The sequence below is a fragment of the Muntiacus reevesi genome, chromosome 10 (genome assembly GCF_963930625.1).
Source record: "Muntiacus reevesi chromosome 10, mMunRee1.1, whole genome shotgun sequence".
NCBI classification, from domain to species: domain Eukaryota; kingdom Metazoa; phylum Chordata; class Mammalia; order Artiodactyla; family Cervidae; genus Muntiacus; species Muntiacus reevesi.
The window spans coordinates 78801937-78828742 of record NC_089258.1 but is presented as its reverse complement, the minus strand read 5'-3'; the positions used below and the strand labels follow the sequence as shown (position 1 = coordinate 78828742).

Sequence of the window (26806 nt, the reverse complement as noted above, 5' to 3'; positions counted from 1 at the left end):
CTGAGACTGCTAAAAAGCAGAACTTTTGAAAGTGTGTCAGAGAAGGAAGCAAGTCAGGGAGGTTAGTGGAAACAGGAAGAAGAGGAAATTGAATGATGAAAGTGTTGGGGAAGTTTATTCTATGGCATTTGGTTTCTTCTGCTTGCAAGCACTTGCTCTCCAGGAAAAATATGGGGGGGTGCAGAATATTTCACTTTTTGGTGCTCTTTTCTCAATTTTTAATTGGGAGTTAATGGAGCTTCTCACTCATATCAAAAATGAACTAAATACTGTGGTGTTAATGCAGTCTACAGGACTGGCAGGGCAGATCCATTCCCCACCCTGTTCCCTGACTTAGAGGAGCTCTGTGAGGGCTGTGTGCAGGGCCCCACCCCAGGAGCTCAGCCGTGTGATCTTCAGACGTGTGTTGTATTTGTGTGTCTGTGTGCACGCGTGAGTTTTGAAAGCATTATTTTCAAATCGAGTGACTAACTTGCAAACCTTTTACGAATGTCAGGAATGAGAGAGTGACGAGGCCGGCGTCCAGCCCAGCCCATGAGGACATCAGGCGCTGGTTCCGGGAGGAGCAGCTTCCTCTGCGGGCCGGCTACCTGGCAGACTCGGACAGCATCGCCCCCTGGTTCCACGGTGAGTGCACGGCGCCCACCCTGGCGGCGGGTGAACCAGCGGGAGGGCAGGATGAAGTCTACCTTCCGCTTGAGCCGCCCCAGAGAGGCTCTGGTACTGTTCTCAGAAAGTGGATTTTCCCAGCTTTCTCAGGGAGCGGCTGGCTCCCACCGAGTGACCCGCAGCCTTGGTGGCTGCCAGCGCAGGTTGGTTGATCACCCCAGACGGACACCGTGGGGCGATCGGCAAGGCATTGCCCCCGGGCACCTGCGCAGGGCACTCGATTGTGACCCCCGCAGATGGCAGCACCGTCGGCCCATGACCCCCCAACCAGGGAGGGGCCACCAGATGTGGTCGGAAGGGCAGAGGCGGCGTGACCTTCAGCGGATCACGTTCTCTCTTGTTGTTGTTTAGTCGCTGAGTCGTGTCCGACTCTGCGACCCCATGGACTACAGCACACCAGGCCTCTCCGTCCGTCACCATCTCTCGGAGTTTACTCAAACTCATGTCCATCGAGTCGGTGATGCCATCGAACCATCTCATCCTCTATTGTCCCCTTCTCCTCCTGCCCTCAATCTTTCCCAGCATCAGGGTCTTTTCCAATGAGTTAGTTCTTCGCATCAGGTGGCCAAAGTATTGGAGCTTCAGTTTCAGCATCAGTGCTTCCAATGAACATTCAGGCTTTAGGCTTTGATTTCCTTTAGGCTTTGGTTCTCTGTAGTGAATCCATTTATCCGAGCCTCATTTTCCTCATGCATTAAATGAAGGGGTTGAGCCCTGTGACCTTTAATTAAAAGTTCTGTGGTTTCAATCTCTGCAGTTAAGGCTGCGAGATGGGCTTGTTGGAGGCTAAGCAGAGGTCAGCTCATAAAGCATGTCTTCATTCGATGCTTGAAACGGGGCTCACTCAAAGCATCTGTTTACCCAGCACCCACCTCACCGACGTCTCAGTTTCTTGGATTTCAAGAACAGGCGGTGACTTTCTGCTTCTGTGAGCTCTGTGGTTGGGTTGGATTATCATTGGCTCTGTGGACAACAAAAGCTTTAAGACAGAAATCACGTCCTCTCACAGAGAACACTTGTGCTAACGGGTGTCTTTGGTTTGAGCTGTATTTAAGGCTACTCTGTTTTCAGTAGGATCATCTCATGTAGAAAAAGAGCCACAAAAATAAGTTCCCAAGCCCATAGGATGGCAAACTTCTCTGAAAAAGAACCAGTTGTCTGTGGCAGGCTCTCTGCGAAGGGGCTGCTTTTACAAGTGCAGGAGAACCATCTAGTTTTCCCTGAAAATGCAGGTTCTCTGATGACTGAGGTTTAGTAACTCCATGCCCAGAGGAGCCCCTCTGTCTCCCAGGACGAGGTCATAAGCCTCCTTCCCCTTTCTGCTCTCCTCAGAAGATACTGGGGGAGGGAGCGACAATGGCGTCCAAAGATAAACAGAAAGAACAGGGTCAGTGACCCGTCTGTTGTGCTCACCTCCACCATCTCTCATTGCTTGTTTTTTCCTTTCCAAGATAAGCAGTGAGAAAACTGGCCTCTCTGTAGTCTCCATGTCATTGGGCAGAAGATGTTGCTGTCCCTGGTTCCGAGAGTGCTAGCTTTTTTAACTGCAGGGAGTGAGAAATTCAAAGTGCCGATGTTATTAAAAATCCTGACACTTTAATAGGCAGTTCTACTTGAAACAGTTGCTGTGAGCTAGGAAGACACAGTTGGACTAAAAATTTAGTTGAAGCTTTGGTTGAAATATAAGACTCTTGGATTTTACCTGTCATTTATTAATTGCTATTGTTAATGATTTCTTTTCATTTATATAATTATTTATCATAGTTGTATCAGTTGTGTCCAACTCTTTATGACCCTAATGGACTGCAGCCTGCCAGGCTCCTCTGTCCACGGGATTCTCCAGGCAAGAATACTGGAGTGGGTGGCCATGCCCTCCTCCAGGGGATCTTCCAGACCTAGGGATTGAACTGCATCTCTTACATTTCCTGCATTGGCAGGCGGGCTCTTCACCACTAGCTCTGCCTAGGAAGCCTATTGTAAGCAAAGTAAATAATATAATATAGTGATGTAATAGTAAATACACAGCCATGTAGTCAGTGTAAATTATTATCTTTGGTTTTAAGAAGGAAAAAATTTGCATTTCTATGATAAAGTGAAGAGGATCACAGCTTATCTTTTTGAAACATAACTGTTTACTAGGAAACATGTTTTGAAATAACAGGATGGCAATTCGCTGTTGGTTTGCCGTCTTCCTTTCATTGGCGCACACCTCGTAAATCACCCTTCATAAGTTACTGTTTTGGCCACCTAATTTCCCCCCAATGGAGTCTGTATTTCACCTCTTTCTCTAAATTAGGTTTGAGTAAGGATGGGGATGGGAAGGCAGGGACCAGGGAAGTGAGGGCAGCTGGGCCTCTGGCTTGTGGGGTGGGCGGGGGCTGCACACCATTGAGGATGAGACAGGACCCTAGAGGATGAGGCAGGACCCCGGGGATGAGGCAGGACCCCGGAGATGAGGCAGGACCCCAGAGGATGAGGCAGGACCCCGGGGGTGAGGCAGGACCCCGGGGATGAGGCAGGACCCCAGAGGATGAGGCAGGACCCCAGAGGGTGAGGCAGGACCCCGGGGATGAGGCAGGACCGCAGAGGATGAGGCAGGACCCCAGAGGATGAGGCAGGACCCCAGAGGATAAGGCAGGACCCCGGGGTTGAGGCAGGACCCCAGAGGATGAGGCAGGACCCCGGGGATGAGACAGGACCCCAGAGGATGAGGCAGGACCCCGGGGGTGAGGCAGGACCCCAGAGGATGAGGCAGGACCCCAGAGGATGAGGCAGGACCCCGGGGATGAGACAGGACCCCAGATGATGAGGCAGGACCCCAGAGGATGTGGCAGGACCCCGGGGATGAGGCAGGACCCCAGAGGATGAGGCAGGACCCCGGGGATGAGGCAGGACCCCAGAGGACCCCAGAGGATGCGGGAACTTAGGGGAGGGGGCAGGGCACTCGTTTGGGGTGTGATGACTTTGAAGGTTCTTTGGGACATTGTGTGAAATGGTCTGTGGGGCAGCCAGACTAATGGGTCAGAGCTGGAGATGATAGACTGGATTGTCAGCACGTAATTGGAAGTGTGGAGGGCGTGGGATTTTCCAGGGGTGAGCTGGGAGGGTGTGAGAGAGGAAGACAAGCTAAATCTCACTAGATTGGTGGGCTCCACCCCCACGAAACAGGAGCTGAGGGAGCGCCAGGCGGCACCCAGCAGGGTGGCAGAGAGGAGCAGGCAGACAGCTCAGGTCCAGAGACCGCCCGCTGCCAGCAGATTCCGCCTTGCTCAGCGAAGATCAGCCTTTGAAGGCCTTCAGCTGATAAGACGAGGCCCACCCACACCGTGGAGGGTCCTTCTCTCCTCGTTTGAACACGGTTTTTCTAATTATGAAATATTTCACACAAAAACAGTACAGGGGAAAATAAACCCAGTGCCAGTGATGTAACAAATATTATAGCTGCTCTCCAGATACAGGGAGTGTTAAGAGCCATATTTACTTTGTATCTATTTTTATTAGGAAATAAACCCTGAAAGACAGAATTAAGGCTCCTTTTTTTACTCTGTTTTGATGCTGTTTCCTCTCTCCTTCCCAAGGGATGAACCACTCTTCTGAAGCTGTCTTTCCCATCCATATTTACATGTTATTACATGGATGCGTGTGTGGGTACTTCGGTAAAATATATTTTAAAAATATAAAACACAGGTATGCATATGTTTCTACGAAACAGAATAATGTGTTTAACATTTAACATATAACATGGTATCATGTGGTAGACATTCTTCTGAAACATGCATTTTCTCTCAATATTATGTTAAGTGGGTTTTTCCTTGTTTATAAATGTAGACTAATCATTCCTTTCACTTGTAGTATAGTATTTTATGATATATTATTTATATATTTATAATACATATCTATAAAACACATAATCTTTTATTTGTGTTTAATGATGATATATATTTTATTACACACACATATACACACATGTGTCATTCATCTCTTCTCCTGCATTTAGTACAGTTTTTTTTTTTGCTATTATAGAAAATGACATATCTCCTTGAGCACACTTGTGATCATTTCTTCAGAGTGTGTATTTTAGAAGTGAAATTGCTGGGAGGTAGGATATGAGCCTCTTTAATTATATTAAGTGTTGCCAGATGTCCTCCAAAGTGATTAAACAAAGTTATACCCCCACCAGCTGTACTTAGAGTTTGTTTTCCTCATACTTGACAGTTAATCTTACCAGTAGAACCGCCTTATTTCAATTTGCATTGATTTGTCGTCAGTTTAGCTTTTCTGGGTTCCTAGATAGGTGGGTGTCTTCTTCTGTTATTCCTTGTAATCATTTAACCATTCTTTCTGGTCAGTTCAATGCCCCAAGGCAGCACAGAGTTTTCTTAGCTCCTAACTTGGAAAGGTGGCTTTGCCAGTAGCTCAGATGGTAAAGAGTCTGCCTGCAATGCAGGAGACCAGGGTTCGATCCTTGAGTCGGGAAGATCCCTGGGAGAAGGGAATGGCAACCCACTCCAGTATTCTTGCCTGGAGAATTCCACGGACAGAGGAGCCTCGCAGGCTGCAGTCTGTGGGGTCACAAAGAGTTGGATGTGACTGAGCAACTAATACACACAGCTTGGAAAGGTGGTGTGATGCAGGCTTAGTATCAGACTCCCAGGACGGATCACTGGGTTTGAGTTGTGTTTTCTCCTCTGTGAATGGAGGGAATAATAGTATCTACACCACAGCGTTGTTTCTTAAGTAAGTCAGCTGACAGGTGAGAAGGCTTAGGTCCTGGTGCAGTGTTTCTGTTGTAACTGATCAGCGTAAGAGAAGGTTTACCCCTCGGGTCCCCTCTGCCCTTCTCCTCCTCATCAGCCTCACCCTGCCAGAAAGTGTTGTCTTCAGCAGCAGCATCACGTACAAGGAAGAGGTAGCACTGCAATAAAATAGATCTCAATTACTGCCTATGCTGTTTCCTCAAGTATTGACTTAGGGCCTGTCCTTCATAATAGCTTCCCTGGTGGCTCAGATGCTAAAGCATCTGCCTGCCATGTGGGAGATCCAGGTTCGATCCCTGGGTTGGGAAGGTCCTCTGGAGAAGGAAATGGCAACCCACTCCAGTACCCTTGCCTGGAAAATCCCATGGATGGAGGAGCCTGGTAAGCTACAGTCCATGGGGTCGCAAAGAGTTGGACACGACTGAGCGACTTCACTTGTCTCTGATAAGTCCAGAACCCAGGAGGTCACCCCAGAAGGCAGCAATAATCTGGAAGGACCAAAAGAGAGCCACCCCGCAAACAGGGAGTGAAGTTGCTTGGAATCATCCCAGGCAGTTACGATTGCGTGTGGGGTCAGCAGGGAGAGTGTGGAGCGATGGCAGTGCATCCTGGGGTTGCTGAACCGTGCTGTCTCCTATAGGTTTATAATCTGAGTGTTGTCGTCTGTTTGGTTTTGTTTCCTCAAGGACTGTCTTCTTCTCTCTCTGTCCTCACCCCTTACTTCCTCTCATGCGTCAGCGTTGAGGACTGCCTTGGTCGTCAAATACGATTCGTGTTTTTATCCATTTCATTCTCCCTAGTAGCCATTCTGTTACAACACCTTCCAGCCTGGACTGTTTGTGCAGTTGGCGACAAGTGTCGAGGAGCCCTCTCGGCTAACTTAACACCCCGCTGAACACGGTCATTTCACTCATTCTGTCTCTTGCGATGGGTCTCCAAAGTAGGTAGGTATATAATTAACTTTACTCACTTCTTGAAGAAAGGGACCAGGGAATAAGTAAAACTGAAGCTGGAAGGTCCATCCATCACCCCACAGACCCACTGCTTCACTCCATCCATCAGCATTTTCCTACTTCTGTGAAACATGCAGCTCCTAAGTCAGGAGCTTAGGAGCCAGCGGAGGCTGCTAGTGGGAGGATGGGGAAAAGATGGAAGGAAATGTACAAGCAGGTTTCTGATTTGGGAGATCTCTAATTGCTTCTGTTGTTGTTAGAGAATTCACATGCTTGCTTTATGCATCAATAGTTGATCATTATTCCTCTGAAATGTAATTTACACTTCCTTATCCAAATATGGAAGTGATTAGACGGTTGATTAAATGTTTCCACCCGATTTATTTCTTTAGAGCGTCTTTGCTGTTGTGGCATATGATCAAACCTGCCCTCCAAATGCTTTACATTTTTAATAACCTTTGTAGTTTAAGCTACTTAAAAAGTAAATCCCGTTAACATCTACAGGATACCAACACAGTTCATCCTGCAGCTATTTTGATTGCTTCCGTTTTTGCTGTGCTGTGTTTATTCGCTCAGTTGATTCCAACTCTTTGTGATCCCGTGGACTGTAGCCCGCCAGGCTCCTCTGTCCATGGGGATTCTCCAGGCAAGAATACTGGAGTGGGTAGCCATGCCCTCCTCCAGGGGATCTTCCCAACCCAGAGATTGAACCCAGGTCTCCCGCCTTGCAGGCAGATTCTTTACCAACTCAGCCACCAGGGAAGCCCAGGAATAGTAGGGTGGGTAGCCTATCCCTTCTCCAGGGGAACCTCCTGACCCAGGAATCGAACCAAGGTCTCCTGCATTGAAGGTGGATTCTATACCAGCTGAGTTACCCTGGAAGCCCCTCCGTTTTTGCTACACCCTTCAAATTTTCATTCTCCAAGGAGGGGTAAATCCTGTCCATTTCTGTGGAGGCGGCTACTCTCTCAAACTTAGGTTCCCTAGAGAGAACTGTCCAGGGAGAGCCCTGGGTCTTTGTCCTCCCATTGCTACTGAGTCCAAGCTCATACAGCTCGCTGCATGACAGGCCAGTACATTAAGAGATGAAGTGCTGGGACAGGGAATAGTAACTTTCTTTGGAAAGCCAGAAGACCGACAAGATGGTGGACAAATGTCCCATAGAGGCATCTTCCTAAGAATTCAGGCTTCTTTTATACTAAAAGGGGAGGGAAGTGTGGTTGGCTGATGCAAGCTTCTTGGTGTTGGAATCCTTTGTTCTTGCATCTGTCTCTGTAGGTCACGTCATAATGTTCCTGTAAACCTCCAAAGAGACAATTGCTATTCTCTGTTCTGCAACTTTTTATCTCCATGTGAATGAAAAAAGAGTTATGCCCTTAAAAGGTCAGAGCCTGGAGAATGGGCTTCCTCTTTATTTCAGGCTATGGGTAACATTCTTTTTAGAAAAGGCGCAGAGCCCAGCATGACTCAGCATAGGCCACAGGGCACAAAAGTCAGAAAAAAGAAACCGATGCGATATGGGGTCAGTCTTGCTCTTCCCAGTTACTCGGCCGTCTGCCATCCAGACTCCGTCAGCACGGTCCTCCAGGGCTGAGTGTGTATACCTGAAGGGATGGCATTGAGAAAGTCTCACAGAAGCCTCCCAAGATTTCTTTCAGGCTAAAACCTTAATGAACCTGGACCCTGGCACCCTTAAGTGATGATCTGTCCTCCAGCCATTTTCCTGAGGCTTGGAGATTTCTTACTTGTGGGGCCAACAAAATTCTGCCCATCTCTCACAAAGGGATTTTCAAGCTTTGTCTTGACTTTTGCACAAATGACTGACTGGTGTGACTTTAGTCACCCTGATGGATCCACCCTGCCTCCCTTACACCAGCGATTCGTCTCCCTCATGGAGTGGGAGAGGCTGTGGCTGACAGCAGGAGGACCTGGGTGCCTGAGTGAGGCAGGGATGGGCACGGGAGGCCCTGACCTTGGGAGGGACCAGCAGAACCTGAGCTGCGAGCCGGAGGAATCACCTCCGCTCAGCAGCGACGCTTCTTCTGCACTGTGGCCTCAGAGCGTTTTGTCCACGTTACTCTCCGCAGTGCTCCTGTGGGCCTGCCTAGTCTCAGCTCGGTTCTGAAATAACCGAAGATGAAGATAAAGACGTGAAAGCTAGCGTACTCCTACAGGTTTGAGAAGTGCGGGCTTCTCTCCAGCGAATGCTACACAATTGCCTGGGAGACCCTGACTTTTTTCAGACAGTACCCCGTGCAGCAAACTTGCTGCAAAACTCTTGGTATCTTTTCCCACTAATGTTGAGAGAGGAGTTCATGAACCTCAAAGCCCTCTTGGGTTTTTCAGATGCTGCTGTGGGTCCTCGCCCTGACGCTGCTGGCCATGGGGGTCACTGCATGCAGGGAGCCCTACGCTCCCCATTTTTGACACCCAGGGGGCTCCAGGCTTGTCGTTCCCGCCGTGTTCTTGGAGGGGCCTGAGAGGCGAGAGAGAGGGCAGCGGGTGGGTCCCACTAAGGAGAGCGGCTCTGCTTGGGGTTTTACTTGGGATACTTTACATGGATATTAAGTCCATGCTTTTGCTCTCACGCTTTCTTCGTTGTCACATGCCTGTGTCCTGGATTTCTGCTGTCGCAGAGCAGCCTGGACACTGCTCCTTGACGCTGGTGGGGGGCGGGAGGGGAGCCAGCTTGCTGGTGACAGGTGCGTCCCCCAGGCCATGCCGCCTGCACCCAGCTCCCCGCCCCCCACCAGCCGGCTGCGTGGCCTCAGCAAGTCTCACAACTCCTGCACTTGCCTGTCATCTGTCCGATGCAGATAGTACATTACCTGCCTCCCAGGCTGGTCGGAAAACTCGGTGAGGTATAACGTGCAACGTACTAAGAACCATGTGAGGTGGCTCGGTCACAGTTAGTAAGTGTTGGCCATGAAGGTGATGAAGTGAGAACAAATGATGTCATTTTAATCTTTCAATTACTAGGGAGACATTATGAATAATTATTTTAAGAGCTCTGGCCATTTTCCCTCATCCCTAAGGTGCCTGAGAGGGGCTTCCCTGGTGGCTCAGCTGGCAAAGAATCTGCCTGCGGTGCAGGAGACCCCAGTTCGATTCCTGGGTCGGGAAGATCCCCTCGATGAGAGCATGGCAACCCACTCCGGTGTTCTCGCCTGGAGAATCCCACAGACAGAGGAGCCTGGCGGGCTGCAGTCCACAGGGTCGCAGAGCCGGACACAACTGAGCCACTAACACTTGGACTTCCAAGGTGCCCGAGCACGCACGGGTACATGTCAGCATCGTGGTGCGTCTCCTTCTATGCAGAGGACCAGGGCAGGACCCAGAGCCTCTCTGAACCTGCGTCCTGTACATGCTGAAGGATCAGAGGGCGAGGCAGGGAGAGCTCTCTCCCGAGTGTGACTGGCTAGGGGTGACATGTACACTCTCAGTCTGCAGGGCTCTGCTTGAAAACACCACCGGCTTTTCTCTCGTCCACCCGTCCCTGGGCAGGTGGCAGTGAGGGGCTCCGAGGTCACCTTGAAGCAGAGCTGCGTTCCATCAGGAACAACTCGCTGCCACGACCTCCCTGCACCACCGCCTGGGGCAGAGAACAGGAGACGGACGACAGGAGAGGGAGAGGTTGAGTCAGCACCTGGGGCTCCACCGCCCCAGCAGACCCCCCAGATCTTTGGAGATCAGAGAGCCCCAAAGGCGCGGGCTGGGACTTCTTTGTCCTTGACCGCCGGTCGGTCTCCGAGCTGAGGGGGGTCATAGGGGTCACAGTGCATCGTCCTCACATACAGGGAATGCACTCGGGAGTTACTGAAAAACACATCTACTTTAGGCTGCCCAGGTGGGAAATGAACACCTCTTTGTGAAATCAATCTCATTTTAAATCCTCAGCCAAGGCCAGGAAAGTTTCATGAGCCCAGTGGGTTGGGCTAAGCCAAGCCCTAGAGCAGGAGCCTGAAACCACCACTAACTTGTCTTGAAGCCACGGTGCCTACCTTTCTTCCTCAGCTTTCCCATCTGTAAAATGGCCCTCGCTTGCTCGCTGGCTTAGTCGCTCAGTCGTGTCTGACTCTTTGCAGCCTCATACACTGTAGCCTTCAGGCTCCTCTGTCCGTGGGATTCTCCAGGCAGGGATACTGGAGTGGGTTGCCATTTCCTTCTCCAGGGGATCTTCCCAAACCAGGGATTGAACCCAGGTCTCCTGTGTTGCAGGCAGATTTTTACCATCTGAGCCACCAGGGAAGCCCCCAAAATGGCCTGGTTCTGCTTATTCAAAAGCTGTTTGGGGAAGAAACACAGTCAGCAGGAGCCTCTGGAGGCCGACGCGCCTGCCAGGGGCAGGTAGTCTGGATGGGCGGGTGCGGGCTTGGCTTCTCTGGTCCGAGCTTTGGTTCCGGCCGGTGCTCCAGGCCCATCTTAGGACCTCTGAGACGCGGGCCTTCCCCTCTGGGCTCGGTGGCCCGTGACAGCAGCTCGTCTCCAGGCCTCAGTGAGGCTTAGATGAGGGAAGGCAGTGTGGTGTCCCTGAGTTCTCGTTCGTTTGGTTATTAAACACGGCTTTTCCAGGTGCCGGAAGCAGGTCACACAGGTGTGCGTGTGACTCAGGCCTGGGGGTACCTCGGAGAAACACGAGGGCACCCCGGTCCCTGGTCACAGCTGTCAGCCTAGGGGTAATGGTTGCTACAACTGTCCTGGAGAGGGACGTTTCTCACTTGACTGTGAGCAAGGTATGTGCTAGACCTTTCCCAGAGCTGTGGACCATGCTGACCGGGTGGAGAAGGGGCCAGGTGAGCCTTTGGAGAAGCCACAGGGAGGCAGCCTGGGGGCGTCATGGCCTCAGTGGGGGCTGGAGGGAGGCCACTGTCTGTACTAGAACCAGTTTCTTAGCGTCACGCCCTGGGCAGGAGTCCCCTGGTGATTAGCGTCTGATGATGGACTTTGCTTTTGCATTCAAGAGCCCCTTTGCAGGCAGGCCGAGCTCGCCACTTGGCTGTAACCTCAGCCAGACCTCCCTGGGAGGCCCCCGCTGCCCTCGATGGCATCGTAAGAAATCGTACATCGCCCTGTGTCTTCAGATGCACCAAGCTGCCCGTCAGGAACGCCAACCCTGCGGTGAAGCCTGGTCCCCGCGGCGCTCTCCTTCTGTACCTGCCGTGGGCGCCCCCGAGGAGAGAGAGGCCCCGCGCTGGTGTATCTGGAGCCGAGGCAGGGCCAGGGTTTGTGCACGCTGAGGACAGCTACAGACCGGGGCGCTCACGGACGGTCTGATTTGCAGCTACTCTATGACCTGACTTGAGGAGGAATTTGTCTCATTCAGGGTATAATCTTCCAGGATGGCTTTCGTTCTAGGAGTCGGACTCCATCATGCTGAAATCCAAATATTATCAATGACAACATCCGTACTGTCTGTTGAAGTCACTTGGAATTTCGGAGTCAGCCTGTCAGGGAGGGAGATAGAAATCTTTCCAGGATGAAGTCACTGAGCAATCCCCCTGGTTTCAGAGAGCGTCAGACCCAGAGTCTGCAGGCCCCGGGCAGGCTGGTCACTGGTGGCCTGGGTTCAGCCTCCGATGCCCGCAGTGGGACTGGGTGTATTTAGAGGGTAGGGCGGGCAGGAAGGAGCAGTCGCCCCGGGGATGCTCACCTGGGTGTTAGTTGGGCGCCTGACGTGGACGCCCACCAGCGACCCCAGGGGCTCCTCAGAGTCACAGCGCCTGCCGCGTCCAGCGCCTGTCTCATCAGGAAGGGGCAGGAAGGCGACTGGACCCGGCGGCCTGCGGGGCAGGGTCCTGGCAGAGCCGGGACGCCAGAGGAGAGGCCACCGGCTTCTTCCCTCGCAGGCGCTTTTCCTGTCCGTGAGGGGCTGGCCACAGGCCCTGCCGTCGCCCCGCGTCCGCCTGGGGCTGAGCCCCCACTCCCAGATGTGCGGGTTTGGGCCCTGCGGGGGAGACGGGGCTGGACGGGGCTTGGGGAGTGGGTGATCTCTAATCCTCCCTTTTCAGAGGTCTACTTACAGAAAAGAACACAAGTGGTTTCATTTGACGTTTCACTCTGGATCCTTAGGTTTAATTCTCAATTAACTTTACTAACTTTAGTCTTGTCAGACGAAAGAGCTGTGATCATCCATAGGCTTTGCACCAGGAGGCGTTTTGGGTTTTTCCCTAATCGTGATACCGAGTGTCAGCACAGAAGAGGCGGGAGGTTCTGTCTGCTGACGTGGGAAATGCTGCTCTCTGGCCAGAGCTCAGAGCAGCCCACCATTCTGCCAGCACCTGTCTGTGCACTTCCTCTCTGCCTTATCACGTCGTGGGCTCACCTGAAAAATTGCAGATGAGGAGGAGCAAGAAGGGAAACCGGGAGCACGGGTCAAACCTCAGGAGTGTGGACTAACTGGAGGGAAAGGCTGGTCTTGAATTACTGAGTTCATGAGGGTTCCAAACTATGCATATGTATATATGTGTGTAACACATGTGTGTGTGTGTGTATATATGTATGAAGAGTGGCATCCTTTTGAATATCTGTGAAGACACAAATAGATAGTATGCATATTTACACGTGGGGCTTCCCTGGTAGTCCAGCTGGTAAACAATCTGCCTGCAATGCAGGAGACCTTGGCTCAATTCCTGGGTCAGGAAGATCCCCTGGAGAAGGGATAGGCTGCCCACTCCAGGATTCTTGGGTTTCCCTTGTGGCTCAGACAGTAAAGAATCCACCTGCAATGCAGGAGATCTGGGTTCGATCCCTGGGTTAGGAAGATCCCCTGGAGGAGGGCATGGCAGCCCACTCCAGTACTCTTGCCTGGAGAATCCCCGTGGACAGAGGAGCCTGGCGGGCTACAGTCCATGGATTTGCAAAGAGTCGGACACGACTGAGCAACTAAGCACTGCACAGATACACACGCATGTGCATGTGCCTGCACCTCTTGCTTCATTCCTTTAGATGAAGCCTCATTTAGGGGTCGTCACAGCAGAGGACACTGTCGCTAACTCGCTGACACCTGGCCAGGGTGCCCGCCTTTGGCACTGGATCACTCTCTGTAGTCAGGCTGTTCTGTGCACGGTGGGAGGTTTAGCAGCATCCCCGCCTCAACGCACGGGAGGAGACTAGAGCCACCCCACCCCCAGCCCCAGTGTCTGAGACATTTCCGGTGAGGACTCCTGCTCCAGATCTTGTAGGATCATTCCCAGGCCACAGTGTCCCAGCAGTCAACTTGGGAGAGCTCACCCTCCCAGGATGACCATCAAGGGTCCTACCACTCAGAGGCCACACGAGGCCCATGCAGTTGGCACTGGAGGTGCACGTGGAAACGTGTTCTGAGGGGCGAACGTTCCGTTCGTGCTGCACGCATGCCAAGCTGCTTCAGCGGTGCCCAACTCTTTGTGACCCTATAGACTGTAGCCCGTCAGGCTCCTCTGTCCATGGGGATTCTCCAGGCAAGAGTACTGGAGTGGGTTGCCATGCCTTCCTCCAGGGGATCTTCCCCACCCAGGGATCAACCAGGTCTCTTACGCCTCCTGCATTAGCAGGCGAGTTCTTTACCACTAGCACCATCCTGGGAAGCCCTACTTTTGTGTTACACATTTGCTTATGGAACCCACCCCGGCCTAGGTACCAAATACCAGATGATGAACCATGCTCCTGCTCCTGGGAAGCCCAACGTGGACTTAGGGTTGCTCGGGTTGTTACTGGCTTTATCCACACGGCTGTGTTTAGCAGAGGGGAGCTTTGGAGATGATGTGGCTGAAACCCCTGCCCTTCTTTCCCGCAGGAATCCTCACGGTAAACAGAGCAAACGAGCTTCTGAGCACCTGCGTGCCGGGCAGCTTTCTGATCCGGGTCAACGAGAAGGTCAAGGGCTACACCCTGTCCTACCAGGCCGAGGACGGCTGCAGACACTTCCTCATAGATGCCTCCTCGGACTCATACGGCTTCCTGGGCGTGGACCAGCAGCAGCACGCCAGCCTGGCCGAGCTGGTGGAGTACCACAAGGTGCGGCCCCGCACTCGTTTCATTCGCTCGGCGAGGGGCGTCCTGCAGCTGCTCTGACATCGAAAGGCAGTTCCACGGAAAACAGCTGAGACGAGCAGGGGGATCAGCCCCCCGCTTTGATAACTCCTCCTGATTATAGAGCTCAAGCTCAGTCGTGTCCAACTCTTTGCAACCCCATGGACTGTAGCCCTCCAGCCTCATCTGTCCGTGGAGTTTCCCAGGCTGCAATACTAGAGTGGGTTGACATTTCCTCTTCCAGGGGATCTTCCTGACCCAGGCAGCGAACCCACATCTCCTGCGTCTGCTGCATTAGCAGGCGAATTCTTTTAACCGCTGAGCCATGCGGGAAACCTTCCCGATAACAAGGATTGTTAATTGCGTTTCCTTTATCACTGAACCTGGTCCCTCCTCATATGCTCAGGGAGAACCCACTGGGGCAGAGAATGCAGGAGATGATGCAAAAATCTGTGCACTCCGATCACATCTGAGAACACTTTTTAAGTATATTTGATTTACAGTCTTGTGCTAATTACTGCTGTGCCGCAGAGTAATTCCGTTATACATGTACACACAGACACATTCTTTTGAAAACTAGATTCTTTTCCACGAGAACACCCTTAGATGAGAGCACAAGCCCGGGAAGGAGGGAGGCCACCGGGCAGCTTATGGACAAGAAATCTCTCTTTCGGGGTTGCCTGAGCCAAGAAAGCTTAGTGTAAAGCGAGGGGAGACCAGAAGCTGTGTGCTCCGGCAAGGCAGGAAGGGCTTCTTACGAAAGTGTCTTGTAAGTAAGACTCGGGAGCCCGGGCTGATGCCCATGCCGCTCTTGGGGGGCTGCAGCCTGACCTGTTACTGTCTCCCTCCCAGGAGGAGCCCATCACCTCCCTGGGGAAGGAGCGCCTTCTCTACCCCTGCGGTCAGCAGCAAGAGCCGCCCGACTACCTGGAGCTGTTTGAGTGATAGCCCTGCAGCCAGCAGACCCCGTGGCCGTGGACACACGTGAGAAGCCACCACTAGCCGACCCCAACCAAGTGAAAGGACCCTTGAGGTTCCCTAAAGATCGCTGCACTCAGGCTGGAGTTTAACGCCAGGAGGGAATCCCCTCCTCCACGTTGTACATGCCCCAGCAGTAAAGGGAGACAAACCCGCACTTCCACAGCTCCTAACATGAAGGCTGCGACACTCACGACGTGTGAAACAAACCAAGAAACTGGTACCTTGTAGGAATTAAGCGCGAGAGAAATCGCTTCGGTTGTGTCCGACTCTTTGCGACCCCACGGGCTGTAGCCCGCCAGGCTCCTCTGTCCGTGGGGTTCTCCAGGCGAGAATACTGGAGTGGGTTGCCATGCCCTCCTCCAGGGGATCTTCCCCCCCCAGGGATCGAACCCGCATCTCTTACATCTTCGGCCTCAGCAGGCACGTCCTTTGCCACTAGCGCCACCTGGGAAGCTCATCGGAATCAAGGGGCACCTCAGAGCCAGACTCTCCCGTGGCCTCATGGGAAGGTCTCAGGCTCCAGGGTGTAAGACCCAGGGAACACGAGCTGGAGGTGGGGTGAGCTGAATGGGGAGTTTGAAGGTGTCGGAAGAGGGGCTTCACATGCACAGAAATACCCTGGACGAGGGCAGGAGGCGGGGGACCGATGTGAGTGGTTTCCCAGCTCTGGGGGAGCGGGCAGGGCTCCAGCCAGGACAACACCGAGAAGGAGAAGCCCCGCGCGTGACTGGTGTTGGCAGACGGACCAGGGCATTTGGGGGAGCGCCCTGGACACCACGTGCCCTGGGATGAGACACCCCCCCTGCATTGGAAACAGGGTCTTTGAGGCTGAGGTCAGACCAGATGAGGGTGGGCCCAAAGCCGACAGCTGGCATTCTGACAAGGAGAGAGGGCTCCGGAAGTGGAGACACGCCGAGGCAGAGCCCCGAGTGAGAAGCTCCGGGACACGGGGGGCCCGCAGCATGGCTGGAGCCCCTCCTCCCCAGGGCCCCGGGGACACCTCAGCTTCAGACTTCCAGCCTCCAGGACTATGACGGAATAAACGTCCTTTTTCTTAGACCACTGAGTTCATGGTGATTTGTTACAGGAGAGCCCCAGGAAGCGAATGCAGACATTTACGTCGTCACAGATGCTGAGGGGCACGGTGTACCCGTGGTCACTGTTCAGCCTGCCCGCCTCCTAACGAAGGGAAAGGGGGGGATAACCTCCCCTGGCGATTCTGGCAGATGTACTGGGTCAGGCGTCTCCTGCCCCACCGACCCCACCCCAGCCTCCAGCGGCTCCTGGATGAGCCCGGGCGAGATCGTCCTGGGAGAGGGGGCCCTGACTGGTACTCCGGGCCTGACCCCTGTGGCAGCTGTCCTCCTAAAGGAAGCATGGGGCTGTAGCGGTCCGTCCGTGAGGGTGTTGGTTGTGCCAAACACACCTTGACTGTGTAAAGTGTAGTCAGAGAAGAGAGTGGGGTACATGTATGTGTGTGAGCATGCATGGGTGTGTGTGGGCTTTAACGAGAAAGGTTTTAAACAGATTATTAAGTGCTTCTTAAAATGTTCCATGTGGTTTCTGTTGTCCGAGGGATCATGTCTCAGTTGTCTAAGAGATCGTGTCTCTCAGCTTTCATGCCTAATAGTAGTTTGGCAGTCATGACATTATAGAACTGCAGAGATACACAAGGGCCAGGGGTCAGAAACTTCTGTTCCCATCTCTTCCCACCATTAGCTGTATGAGCTTGGACAGGTCCCTCTACCTCTCTGAACCTCAGTATTTCACTGCTAACAAAACAAGGAGGGATAACCAGGTCATTATTTTTACCCAGCTCTGAAATCTCAGAGTTCTGAAATGAATAAAAAAAATATCCTATAGTCACTAGTAATTATGAGGACAGATAAGATGTTGGCATCATCCTCTGCTAAAAGTTATTTTGGAGGAAGTAAGGGAGTCCTATCCAGAACCCACTACCCCGAGTGACGTCCTGCTGGAGGAAGACTTGGGAAATAGAGGATGATTGACTGAGCGAACCTGCTGTCAGCAGGGGGAGCAGATTTGAGTTCTTCATAATCTCACCCTGTTGGTTATTGGTACTCAGAGGAAGAAACCGTCCCGTGTATGACAGCCAAGAGTAACACTTCATATTCCAAGGGGGAATGTTTCACATAATTCAGCAATTGTTTACAGCTTGGGGGGGGGGGGTTGCAGAAACCTGAGTTCTCATCCCAGCTCTGCAGTTAGACTCCATCTCCCAGTGTCTGAGCCCGGTTGTAGCTGAAGGCCAGGATGTCCACTCCGGCCTGGTCTCACCCTCCTGCGGCCTCGGTCCAGCCAGTACCCGCACGTGCCTGCCAAGGCTGCCTGGTTGGGGGGCCTCCCCAGGCGCTGCAACCACCCAGTTTGGAGGGACCGTGCCAAACACCGCTCCCTGACGTGTCACTCAGCCCTCCCCCTGAGAGATCCTGGGTCTCCTCCTACCCCAGACCCTCTGCTGCGGCTCTCCCTGCCCCTCCCGCCACCAGCCCCTGCATCCCCACCGAACTTCCAGCAGGCCGAGGAGGCTGCACCAGAGCGTCTCTCTGCCCATCAGCGTCGCCAGGAGGCCAAGCAACATGAGGAAGTAAGTGTCAACTGGCTCAAACCTCACACCAAGAAGAGGAAAACACAGAGACACAAAAGAATCCAGAGAAAGGAGAGAGAGTGAGACCAGGGCACGGTCAGGCCACTCAGGAGCATTTGTACCACAGGCCACTCAGGAGCGTTTGTACCCCAAACTGCCCTTCTGAGCTAACGCTTTGGAATTAAGCATCCTGTCAGTGTAGGGTCATGGCTGCTGGGGCACCAGGTCTGTTTTTAGATTAAAAATAATTTTTGCCTATGTTTTTTGCAATCGCAGCCTCTGCAGAGGCAGCTTCCTTCATGCACACACATCCTAATGCAGGTCAAGGCCTCCCACACGTGTACCCGGGACTCCGGCACCTGGTGCATACAGAGGACACAGGGATGTACGGGGGATGCTCAGACGTGTCTCCAGGGGCGTCTTTGCTTTCATGTGGTCAAGAACGTGGTAAACGTTATCCTTCCAGGCTGCACTGCACAACGTTTTTGTTTTAGAGCCTAGTTCAGTTCAGTTCAGTCACTCAGTCGTGTCTGACTCTTTGCGACCCCATGGAACGCAGCACGCCAGGAACCTAAGCTTTCTACAATTATATCTTTAAACACTTCTGTTGGAATTGCATGTCCCCACCGTCGGGAGGAGCTGTGTGTCTCACTTTAGATGTCCGTCCCTTGCTTCCACGGTTACAATCTGCTCCTCACTGTTTGCCCTCTCTAACCCCTTCCTTGTATCTTAGGAGAACTTCCCACTCTTTCCCTTCCACTCACAGACTACACACTCTGCAGTGTGAATTTCGCTCATGGGCTGCCTGCAGCCTGGACGTTAGCACTTGGGTTTCCACTCCAGTGGCTGTGCCTCTTCACCCCTGTTCTGGGAGCTTTAGACGCCCTGCTGCTGCCTCAGACTGAAAGCCACCAGGAGGCCTCGACGGTAAAGCTGCCCTCTCGTTTGTGTGGGTGGTGAAAACACATTCTGGTAACGAGGCAGCCTGATACAGCAGAAAACCCGGCAGGTCTGGGTTTGGATCCTGGATACTTCTTTAACCAGCAGTGTGGAATCTTCAGCCTCATCTCTGAAACAGGAGTTTCTGAAGTCACACTGGGGGTCCTGAGGCTTAGAAAAGAAATGTATAAGGTGCATGGACCATGTACAATGTGTGAAGTTCTCCACAAATGGCAGTCATCCGGTGGGTCCTGCGTCCAGAATCCACCTCCCCCTTTATCAGCTCAGCTCAGACAGTCAGCAAGCTGTGTACCTTAACGGCCCATCTGCTAGTTTCTGGGGTGAATTGAGGGTTAAAGGGAAACTTACGGAGAGGGATCCGATGAGGAATCACAGAATGTACCAGCCAGTCGACTTGCAGAGAAATGACTTGGTTAGTTTGGGTTTGAAAGGGAATTCTCTACTGCCTCATTTTTGACATCCCCCAAGTGAGCAGTCACTAGCCTTTACCCGAAAGCTGGCCCTTGACAAGTGGATTCAGCTGTAATATAGTTTGAAATCAGGGAGTGTATGCCTCCAGCTTTGTTCCTCGGTTTTGAGATTGCTTTGGCTATTTGGTGGGTTTTTTTTGTTTGGATTGTTGGTTCTATCTTTTGAAAAATACCATTAGGATTTTGATAGGGATTGCGCTGACTCTGTAGATTGCCTTGGGTAATGTGGACATTTTAGCAACATTAATTCTTCATTCCATGGACACAGACTATATTTACATTTATTTATGTCTTCTTCAATGTCTTTCATTAATGTCTTATAGTTTCCAATATACAGGTGTTTCAGGTCCTTGGTTAAATTTATTCCTAGGTGTTTTACTCTTTTTGATACAACTGTATATGGGATTGTTTTCTTAATTTCTGTGATAGTTTCTTGATTTCTCTTAATTTATCTGATAGTTATTAGTGTATAAAACACAACTGACTTCTATATGTTAACCTTGCACCCTGCAACTTTACTAAATTCATTCATTAGTTCTAACAGTTATTTTGGTGGAATATCTAGGGTTTATGTATAGTACTATGTCATCTGAAAATGGCAGTTTTGCTTTTTCCTTTCCAATCTGGGATCCTTTTCATTCTTTGTCTTATTGCTTTAAGACTTCCAATACTATGCTGTATAAAAGTGGCAAAAGTAGGCATCATTGTCTTTTTCCAGATCTCAGAGGAAATGCTTTCAGCCTTTCATTATTGAGTACAATATTAGCTGTGGGCTTATCATATATGGCCTTTATTATATTGAGGTATAGTCCCTCTATATCCACTTTGCCAATAGTTTTTATCATAAATGGGATGTTGAGTATTGTCAGATGCTTTTTTTTTTTTTACAGCTATTGAGTTGACTATATGATTTTTATCCCTTTTGTTAATATGGTGTATCACTTTGAATGATTTGCAGATGTTGAAGCATCCTTGCATCCCTGGAATAAGTTCCGTTTGGTCACAGTGTATGATCTTTTTAATGTATTGTTGCATTTGATTTACCTAATATTTTGTTGAGGATTTTTGCATCTAATGTTCAACAGGCATATTGGCCTATGGGTGTGTGTGTGTGTGTTCAGTTGCTTCAGTCATGACCACCTCTTTTTGAACCCGTGGACTATAGCCCGCTAGACTGCTCTGTCCTTGGGATTCTCCAGGCGAGAATACTGGAGTGGGTTGCTATGCCCTCCTCCAGGGGGTCTTCCCAACCCAGGGATTGAACACGTCTCCCGCTTTGCAGGCAGATTTTTTTTATCATCAGGGAAGCCATACTGACCTGTAACTTTTATTTTTTTGTGGCACTTTTGTCTCTTATTGGTATCAGGGTAATGCTGACCTTGTAAAATGTGTTTGGAAGAACTCCCCCTTCTGCTTAAAAAGGATTGGTATTAATTCTTCTTTGGATAATTTGGTAGCATTTACCAGTGAATCCATTTGGTCCTGGATTTTTGTTGGGATGTTTTTGATCCCTAACTCAATTTCTTTGTTAATCATCCTGTTCAAATGTTCTGTTTCATCATGAATCAGTTTCGGTAGGTTATATATATGTTTCTAGGAATTTATTCATTTCTTCTAGATTGCCCAGTTTGTTGGCACATAATTATTCACAGTAGTCTCTTGTGATCCTCTGTATTTTTAACCTATCAGTTGTAATTTCTCCTCTTTCATTTATGATTTTATCTGAGTCCTCTCTTCTTCCTGGAGTGGCTAGTTACTGGTTTGTCTATTTTGTTGATTTTTCCATAAACCAGCTCTTAATGTGATTGACCTTTTCCATTGTCTTTTTTTCTTTTAGTCTCTATTTATTTCCATTCTGATCTTTGTTATTTCCTTCCTTCTACTAACCTTAAACTTCATCCTTCTTTTTTTAGTTCCTTGAGGTGTAAAGTGTGGTTGCTATTTTGAGGCTTTTCTTGTTTCTTGAGGTGGGCATTTATCGCTATGAATTTCTTTCTCTGAACCACCTTTACTGCATCCCATGAATTTTAGTATATTACACCTCTGCTTTTGTCCAAAGTATTTTTTAAATCTCTTTTGATGTCTTCTTTGGCCCAGCGGTTATTCAGTAGTATGCTGCTTAATCTCCACATATTTGTGATTTTCCAGTTCTCTTCACATAACTGATTTCTAGTTTCATACATTTGTCATCAGAAAAGATCCTTGATATGATTTCAACCCTCGTAAATTTATCAAGGAATAGGTTTAGTGGGGTTTGTCTTTAATTTCCATTTATTTTTCTCATTCTTTTCAAATGAGGTTAGCCATCCCAGCTGGAGAGGCGATGTCAGCTGTTGCAGATCTATAAACCCTGGAGCTGGAGGTGGTTTGGGCAGGGGGTCAGTCATGAGGTTAGAGGCTGTGGGATTCACGATGGAGGCAGGGAGTTGCTGGCAGCGCTGTACTCAGCTGATTTCAAGCCAACGTGTCTGACCCTCAGGTAGGTGAAGCCCAGCTCACCCAGCATCCCTGCCCCTACTGCCTGGGTGCAGCACCTGCAGGCCATCTGCACAGCCAGCCTCCAGGCTAAAAAGGCACCCGGTGAGTCTTGGGCAGAGGTCATGAAGGTGGCCCGGCCCTCTCTGAACCTCTGGGTGACGACAGAGGCTGAGACGGCCCGAGGCATCACAGCATCACTTGCCTCCGCAGCCCCTCCCCTTGGAAGAGCAGCAAGGCAGACATAGCCAGGGGCACGAGGCTGGCTACTCCAGAGGGCGTGTTCAGAGGATCAGTATTGCAGAGATGTTTGAATGCACCTCAGCTGAAAGAACATTTTCTGTGTTGGAAAAACCACCGCCCAACCCCCCCAGCCAACTGGCACAGCCCTGAGCTTTTGGCAGCAACAGCAAAGCACTAAGTCCTGCCAGGAGAAACAGCTTTGAATTCAAGTATAAAGCTAATCAGAATATGGACCACACATATGACGCATCCTGCCAACTATTTGATGAGTGTTGGGAGTAAAACACATCCACTCTTTTAAGAACTGCCCAAGGGCTTCCCAGGTGGCGCTAGTGGTAAGGAACCCGCCTGCCAATGCAGCAGACAGACCTGGGTTCAATCCCTGCATCAGAAAGATCCCCTGGAGGAGGAGATGGCAACCCACCCTGGTATTCTTGCCTGGAGAATCCCAGGGACAGAGGTGCCTAGCGGGCTACAGTCCACGGGGTCGACAAGAGCCAGACACGACTAAAGCGGCTTAGCACACAAGGGCACTCTCTCTGATCAGCTATCCTCAGAAACAATGTCAAATCTTTTCCAAAAAGCAAGAATTCCCACCTCCCCTCCCCTCCAACTAAAGGCCAGCTTCAACACCTTGGGGGCCTACTGGACGACCAACTTCCAAGGCCTCCAACCCGTCCAGTGATGGCCCAGAGCTGGAGGGGGCAGTGGCCACCTGCCCAATGTCCCTGGGCCACCAGTGACCAGTTTCCATCCACTGCCAGGGGAATCCTCCGGTGGGGCTGGAGGCCACAGAAACAGCAGGAACCTGAGGCACAAGAAGCCAAAGCTCCTGCCCCCGTTCCGGGACCACCAAGACCCTCTGGAGCTGGTCCTAGGAGGAAACACGAGGCCACTCTCTGGCAGGGCCTCCGGGTCAGCTCCCGGCCAATTCTGAGCCTCCGTTTTCTGTTCCTAGAAAACGGAAGTAATGAAATGAGCTGCTTTAGATAGTTGTCGTTTAGACAGGTGCCCAGCTATGCTTTTTACTTCAAAAACCTCTATGCCTCTGAGTTGCCGAGGAGGTCACCAATTCCAAATTACTGAGCACAGAATTTTAGGAAGAAACTATTCATTATATTTTACACTCCTAGTAACCCATCTTCAGATAGACTGAAATGGTGTTCAGAATGACAGAAATAAAGGATAACACTGCACACATCATGGTTTCATGACGTCTCCTGCGAGACCCCGTGTCTGCTTATACCCAAGAGGGCGGGGTTCACTGGGAAGAACAGCAGACACAGTTGTGAGTGTGGAACTGCTATCAGACATGAATGCCTGCCGCATGCGTGTGTGTGAAAGTTGCTCAGCCGTGTCCAACTCTTTTTCAACCTCAAGGACTGTAGCCCATCAGGCTCCTCCATCCATGGGATTCTCCAGGCAAGAATACTGGAGTGGAGTGCCATTTCATGACATGTCCTAATTCCCCAGGCAGTCCTATGATACAAATGTGATTTCATCCATGATCCTGGGTGAGGAAACTGGGGTGGAGACTGTCAGCTTTAAGATTATACGGGCTGGAAGTGAAAGGCCTGAAGTTGAATCCAGGTGCGTGGCTGGGAAAGCCCTGAGACTAATTTCCATGCTGACCTGAAACAGCAAGTATGACTCATCCTACCTAAGCAGCTTGCACAAAAGCAGCTCCCGTGGAGACCAGTGGAGGACCGTCCCTGGCTGCCAACGTGAGCTTACAGGGGGAAGAGGGAGGGGGTGTTGGTCATGGTTCTCACGAGGATGGCCCACACATGGCTGATGCACGGGACCCCAGGTTCTACCAGGGGCTCTGCTCCAGCAAGGGGACCGAGGCCAGTTCCTGAGCAGTTTACATAGAGTCAGTACGGGGTGGGGGAAGGAGGCAGCGTTGGGAGGGACCCCAGACAAACCCAAGCCTCAGCACTTCCCTGACAGCATTCTTCCTCCTTAGAAGACACTGGTCATCACTGCCAGCCTTTGCTGTCTAAGGCTGAGTGCTGAGTCCCTGGCCATCATGCTCCAGTGGGGGCATCAGCAACCCTGCTTTTATAAATAAGTGTCTTGGGCAGGGAGCTGGGGAAGGTCCTGCTACGGACTGAATGTGCCCACAATATTCCCAGGTTGAAGCCCCATGAGAGGGTGTTTGGAGGTGGGGCCTTTGGGAGGTGCTAGGTCCTGAGGGTGGAGCCTCCTAACGGGATGAGTGTCCTTTTAAGAACAGGAAGGGAAGCCAGCCAGCCCTCGGTCTGCCCTGACACATGAGGACACATGAGAAGTCCTCACTGGACACCTGATCTGCCGGTGCTTTGAACGTGGACTTTTCAGCCTCCGGAACCTTGGGACATCAACGTTGGACAAAGCCACCCTGTCTGTGGTGTGTGTGACAGCCCCAGCTAAGACAGACCACTCCTGCATGTGCCTAACGAGGCTTCCTGCCTCTTGATAAAACCCTTTACCTAACTAAGCTTTAAAAAGGAAGTGGAATTTGCTCAGTCGTGTCCGACTCTTTGCAACCCCGTGGACATAGTCCATGGAATTCTCCAGGCCAGAATACTGGCGTGTGTAGCCTTTCCCTTCTCCAGGGGAATCTTCCCAACCCAGGGATCGAACCCAGGTCTCCCACATTGCAGGTGCATTCTTTACCAGCTGAGCCACCAGGGAAGTCCAAGAATACTGCAGTGGGAAACCTATCCTTTCTGCAGGGGATCTTCCCAACCTAGGTATTGAATCCAGGTCTCCCACGTTGCAGGAGAATTTTTTACCAGTTGAGCCACAAGGGAAGCCTTAAAAAGAGGGATGTATATATATACTTATATATATAGTTTGACTTTGCTGCCCTTCTCTTAGGGCTTGCCTGGTAGCTCAGATGGCAAAGAAATTGCCAGCAATGTGGGAGACCCATGGAGAATCCCGTGGACAGAGGAGCCTGGCGGGCTACAGTCCATGGGATTGCAAAGAGTTGGACACAACTGAACGACTAACATGCTCGATCCACCCTCAGCATCTTTCAAAATCCAATCCTCCACGTCTGCCTCAGGCACCTGTGTTGTGCCATTTTTAAAATATAAATTTATTTATTTTAACTGGAGGCTAATTACTTTACAATATTGTAGTGGTTTTGCCGCACACCGACATGAACCCGCCACGGGTGTACACTTGCTCCCCATCCTGAACCCCTGCCTACTGCCTCCCTCCCCATCCCATCCCTCTGTGCTGTGCCATTTAAACCTGCACAAATGGCTGGTCACGCATGGAGTTTGGCCTGGAGGCCCCGCCGGGGGATACTCAGACCTCAGGTCATAGACACACACGCTCCCGCTGCCAGCCTGAACAGCAGCCTCTGGACCTGAAGGAAGACAGGCTGGAGGGGGCAGGGTCAGCCCCACCAAGCCCGAGACCCACTGGGGAGACAGACCCGGGCCTGCGTCTCCTCCAGGAGCACCATGCATGTGGAAGTAAGAGGGCCCTCGGAAACCACTCCTCAACGTCTCATCAAAAAGGACGAGCAGGGCTTCCCGGTGGCTCGGCGGTGAAGAATCTGCCTGCCGATGCAGGAGAGACATCTCCTGATCTGGGCAGATCCCACGTGCCACGGGGCCACTAAGCCCAAGCGCCACAACGACTGAGCCTGCGCTCCAGGGCCCGGGAGCTGCAACTACATAAGCCCAAGCACCCGAGAGCCCGCACTCTGTAACGAGACGCCGGCGCGGGGAGAAGCCAGGCACCGCCACTGGAGAGCAGCCCCCACTGGCCAACCAGAGAAAAGCCCGAGCAGCACCCAAGACCCAGCACGGCCAAAACTAAACAGAGAAAAAAAAAATTTTAAAGGACGAGCAGATTGTATTAACTGCCAGGCTTCCCACCGAGGTTCTCCCCTCCTGCTAGATCAGTGCCCCCCTCACCTGGAGGTGGAGAACGATTAGGTGTCCCTCGGGTGAGAGGTGCTCCAGGCCTCGGGGGAGGAGGGCTCAGGGACGCTGGGTACACGGGACATCCCCCATCAGGGAATGACCTCCCCCGAAATGCCGCAGAGCCAAGGGGAGCTGGTCGACACTCAGGAAACCCCTCTCCAGAAACTAAAGACCTGTTGTTCTGACTTCAAGAAGAAATCGTATCCACAGTTCGCATTTTATTAGCTATCCAATGCCGCCTTCCTGGAGAAGGCACTGGCACCCTACTCAAGTACTCTTGCCTGGAAAATCCCATGGACAGATGAGCCTGGTAGGCTGTAGTCCATGAGGTCGCTAAGAGTCGGACACGACTGAGCGACTTCACTTTCACTTTTCACTTTCATGGATTGGAGAAGGAAATGGCAGCCCACTTCAGCGCTCTTGCCTGGAGAATCCCAGGGACGGGGGAGCCTGGTGGGCTGCCGTCTATGGGGTCACCCAGACTCGGACACGACTGAAGTGACTTAGCAGCAGCAACGCCACCTTCCATTCATGTCCTGGGTTCTAACTGGATTTTATGAACTACCAGTACAAGTCAGTACAATGCATTTTGTCTTTTTTACCCACCAACAGCTTGACTGCTCTTGGCGCTTTTAAACAATGAGCTGATTGTGGGCAAACAGAAGGCAAGGTACCTGTGAGATAATTAACTCCTGTACCTGGTGCCGGCTAATAATGAAATAATTTTCACATAAACAGAGAAACCACTAAATGT

The 26806-nt window shown here is 51.4% G+C and overlaps 1 protein-coding gene across 2 annotated transcripts in view; it reads left to right on the top strand.

The window, feature by feature from the left end:
* The window catches only part of SH2D4A (SH2 domain containing 4A), a 62884-nt gene extending 46471 nt beyond the window's left edge, over positions 1 to 16413 (top strand). For both annotated transcript variants that reach the window (XM_065947209.1, XM_065947207.1), the window contains 3 exons: positions 497 to 627; positions 14154 to 14374; positions 15242 to 16413. In XM_065947209.1, the coding sequence (XP_065803281.1) occupies positions 497 to 627; positions 14154 to 14374; positions 15242 to 15334 (445 nt within the window). In that variant the 3' untranslated portion in view covers positions 15335 to 16413. The remainder of the gene's footprint in view (positions 1 to 496; positions 628 to 14153; positions 14375 to 15241) is intronic.
* Positions 16414 to 26806: the final 10393 nt, after the last annotated feature.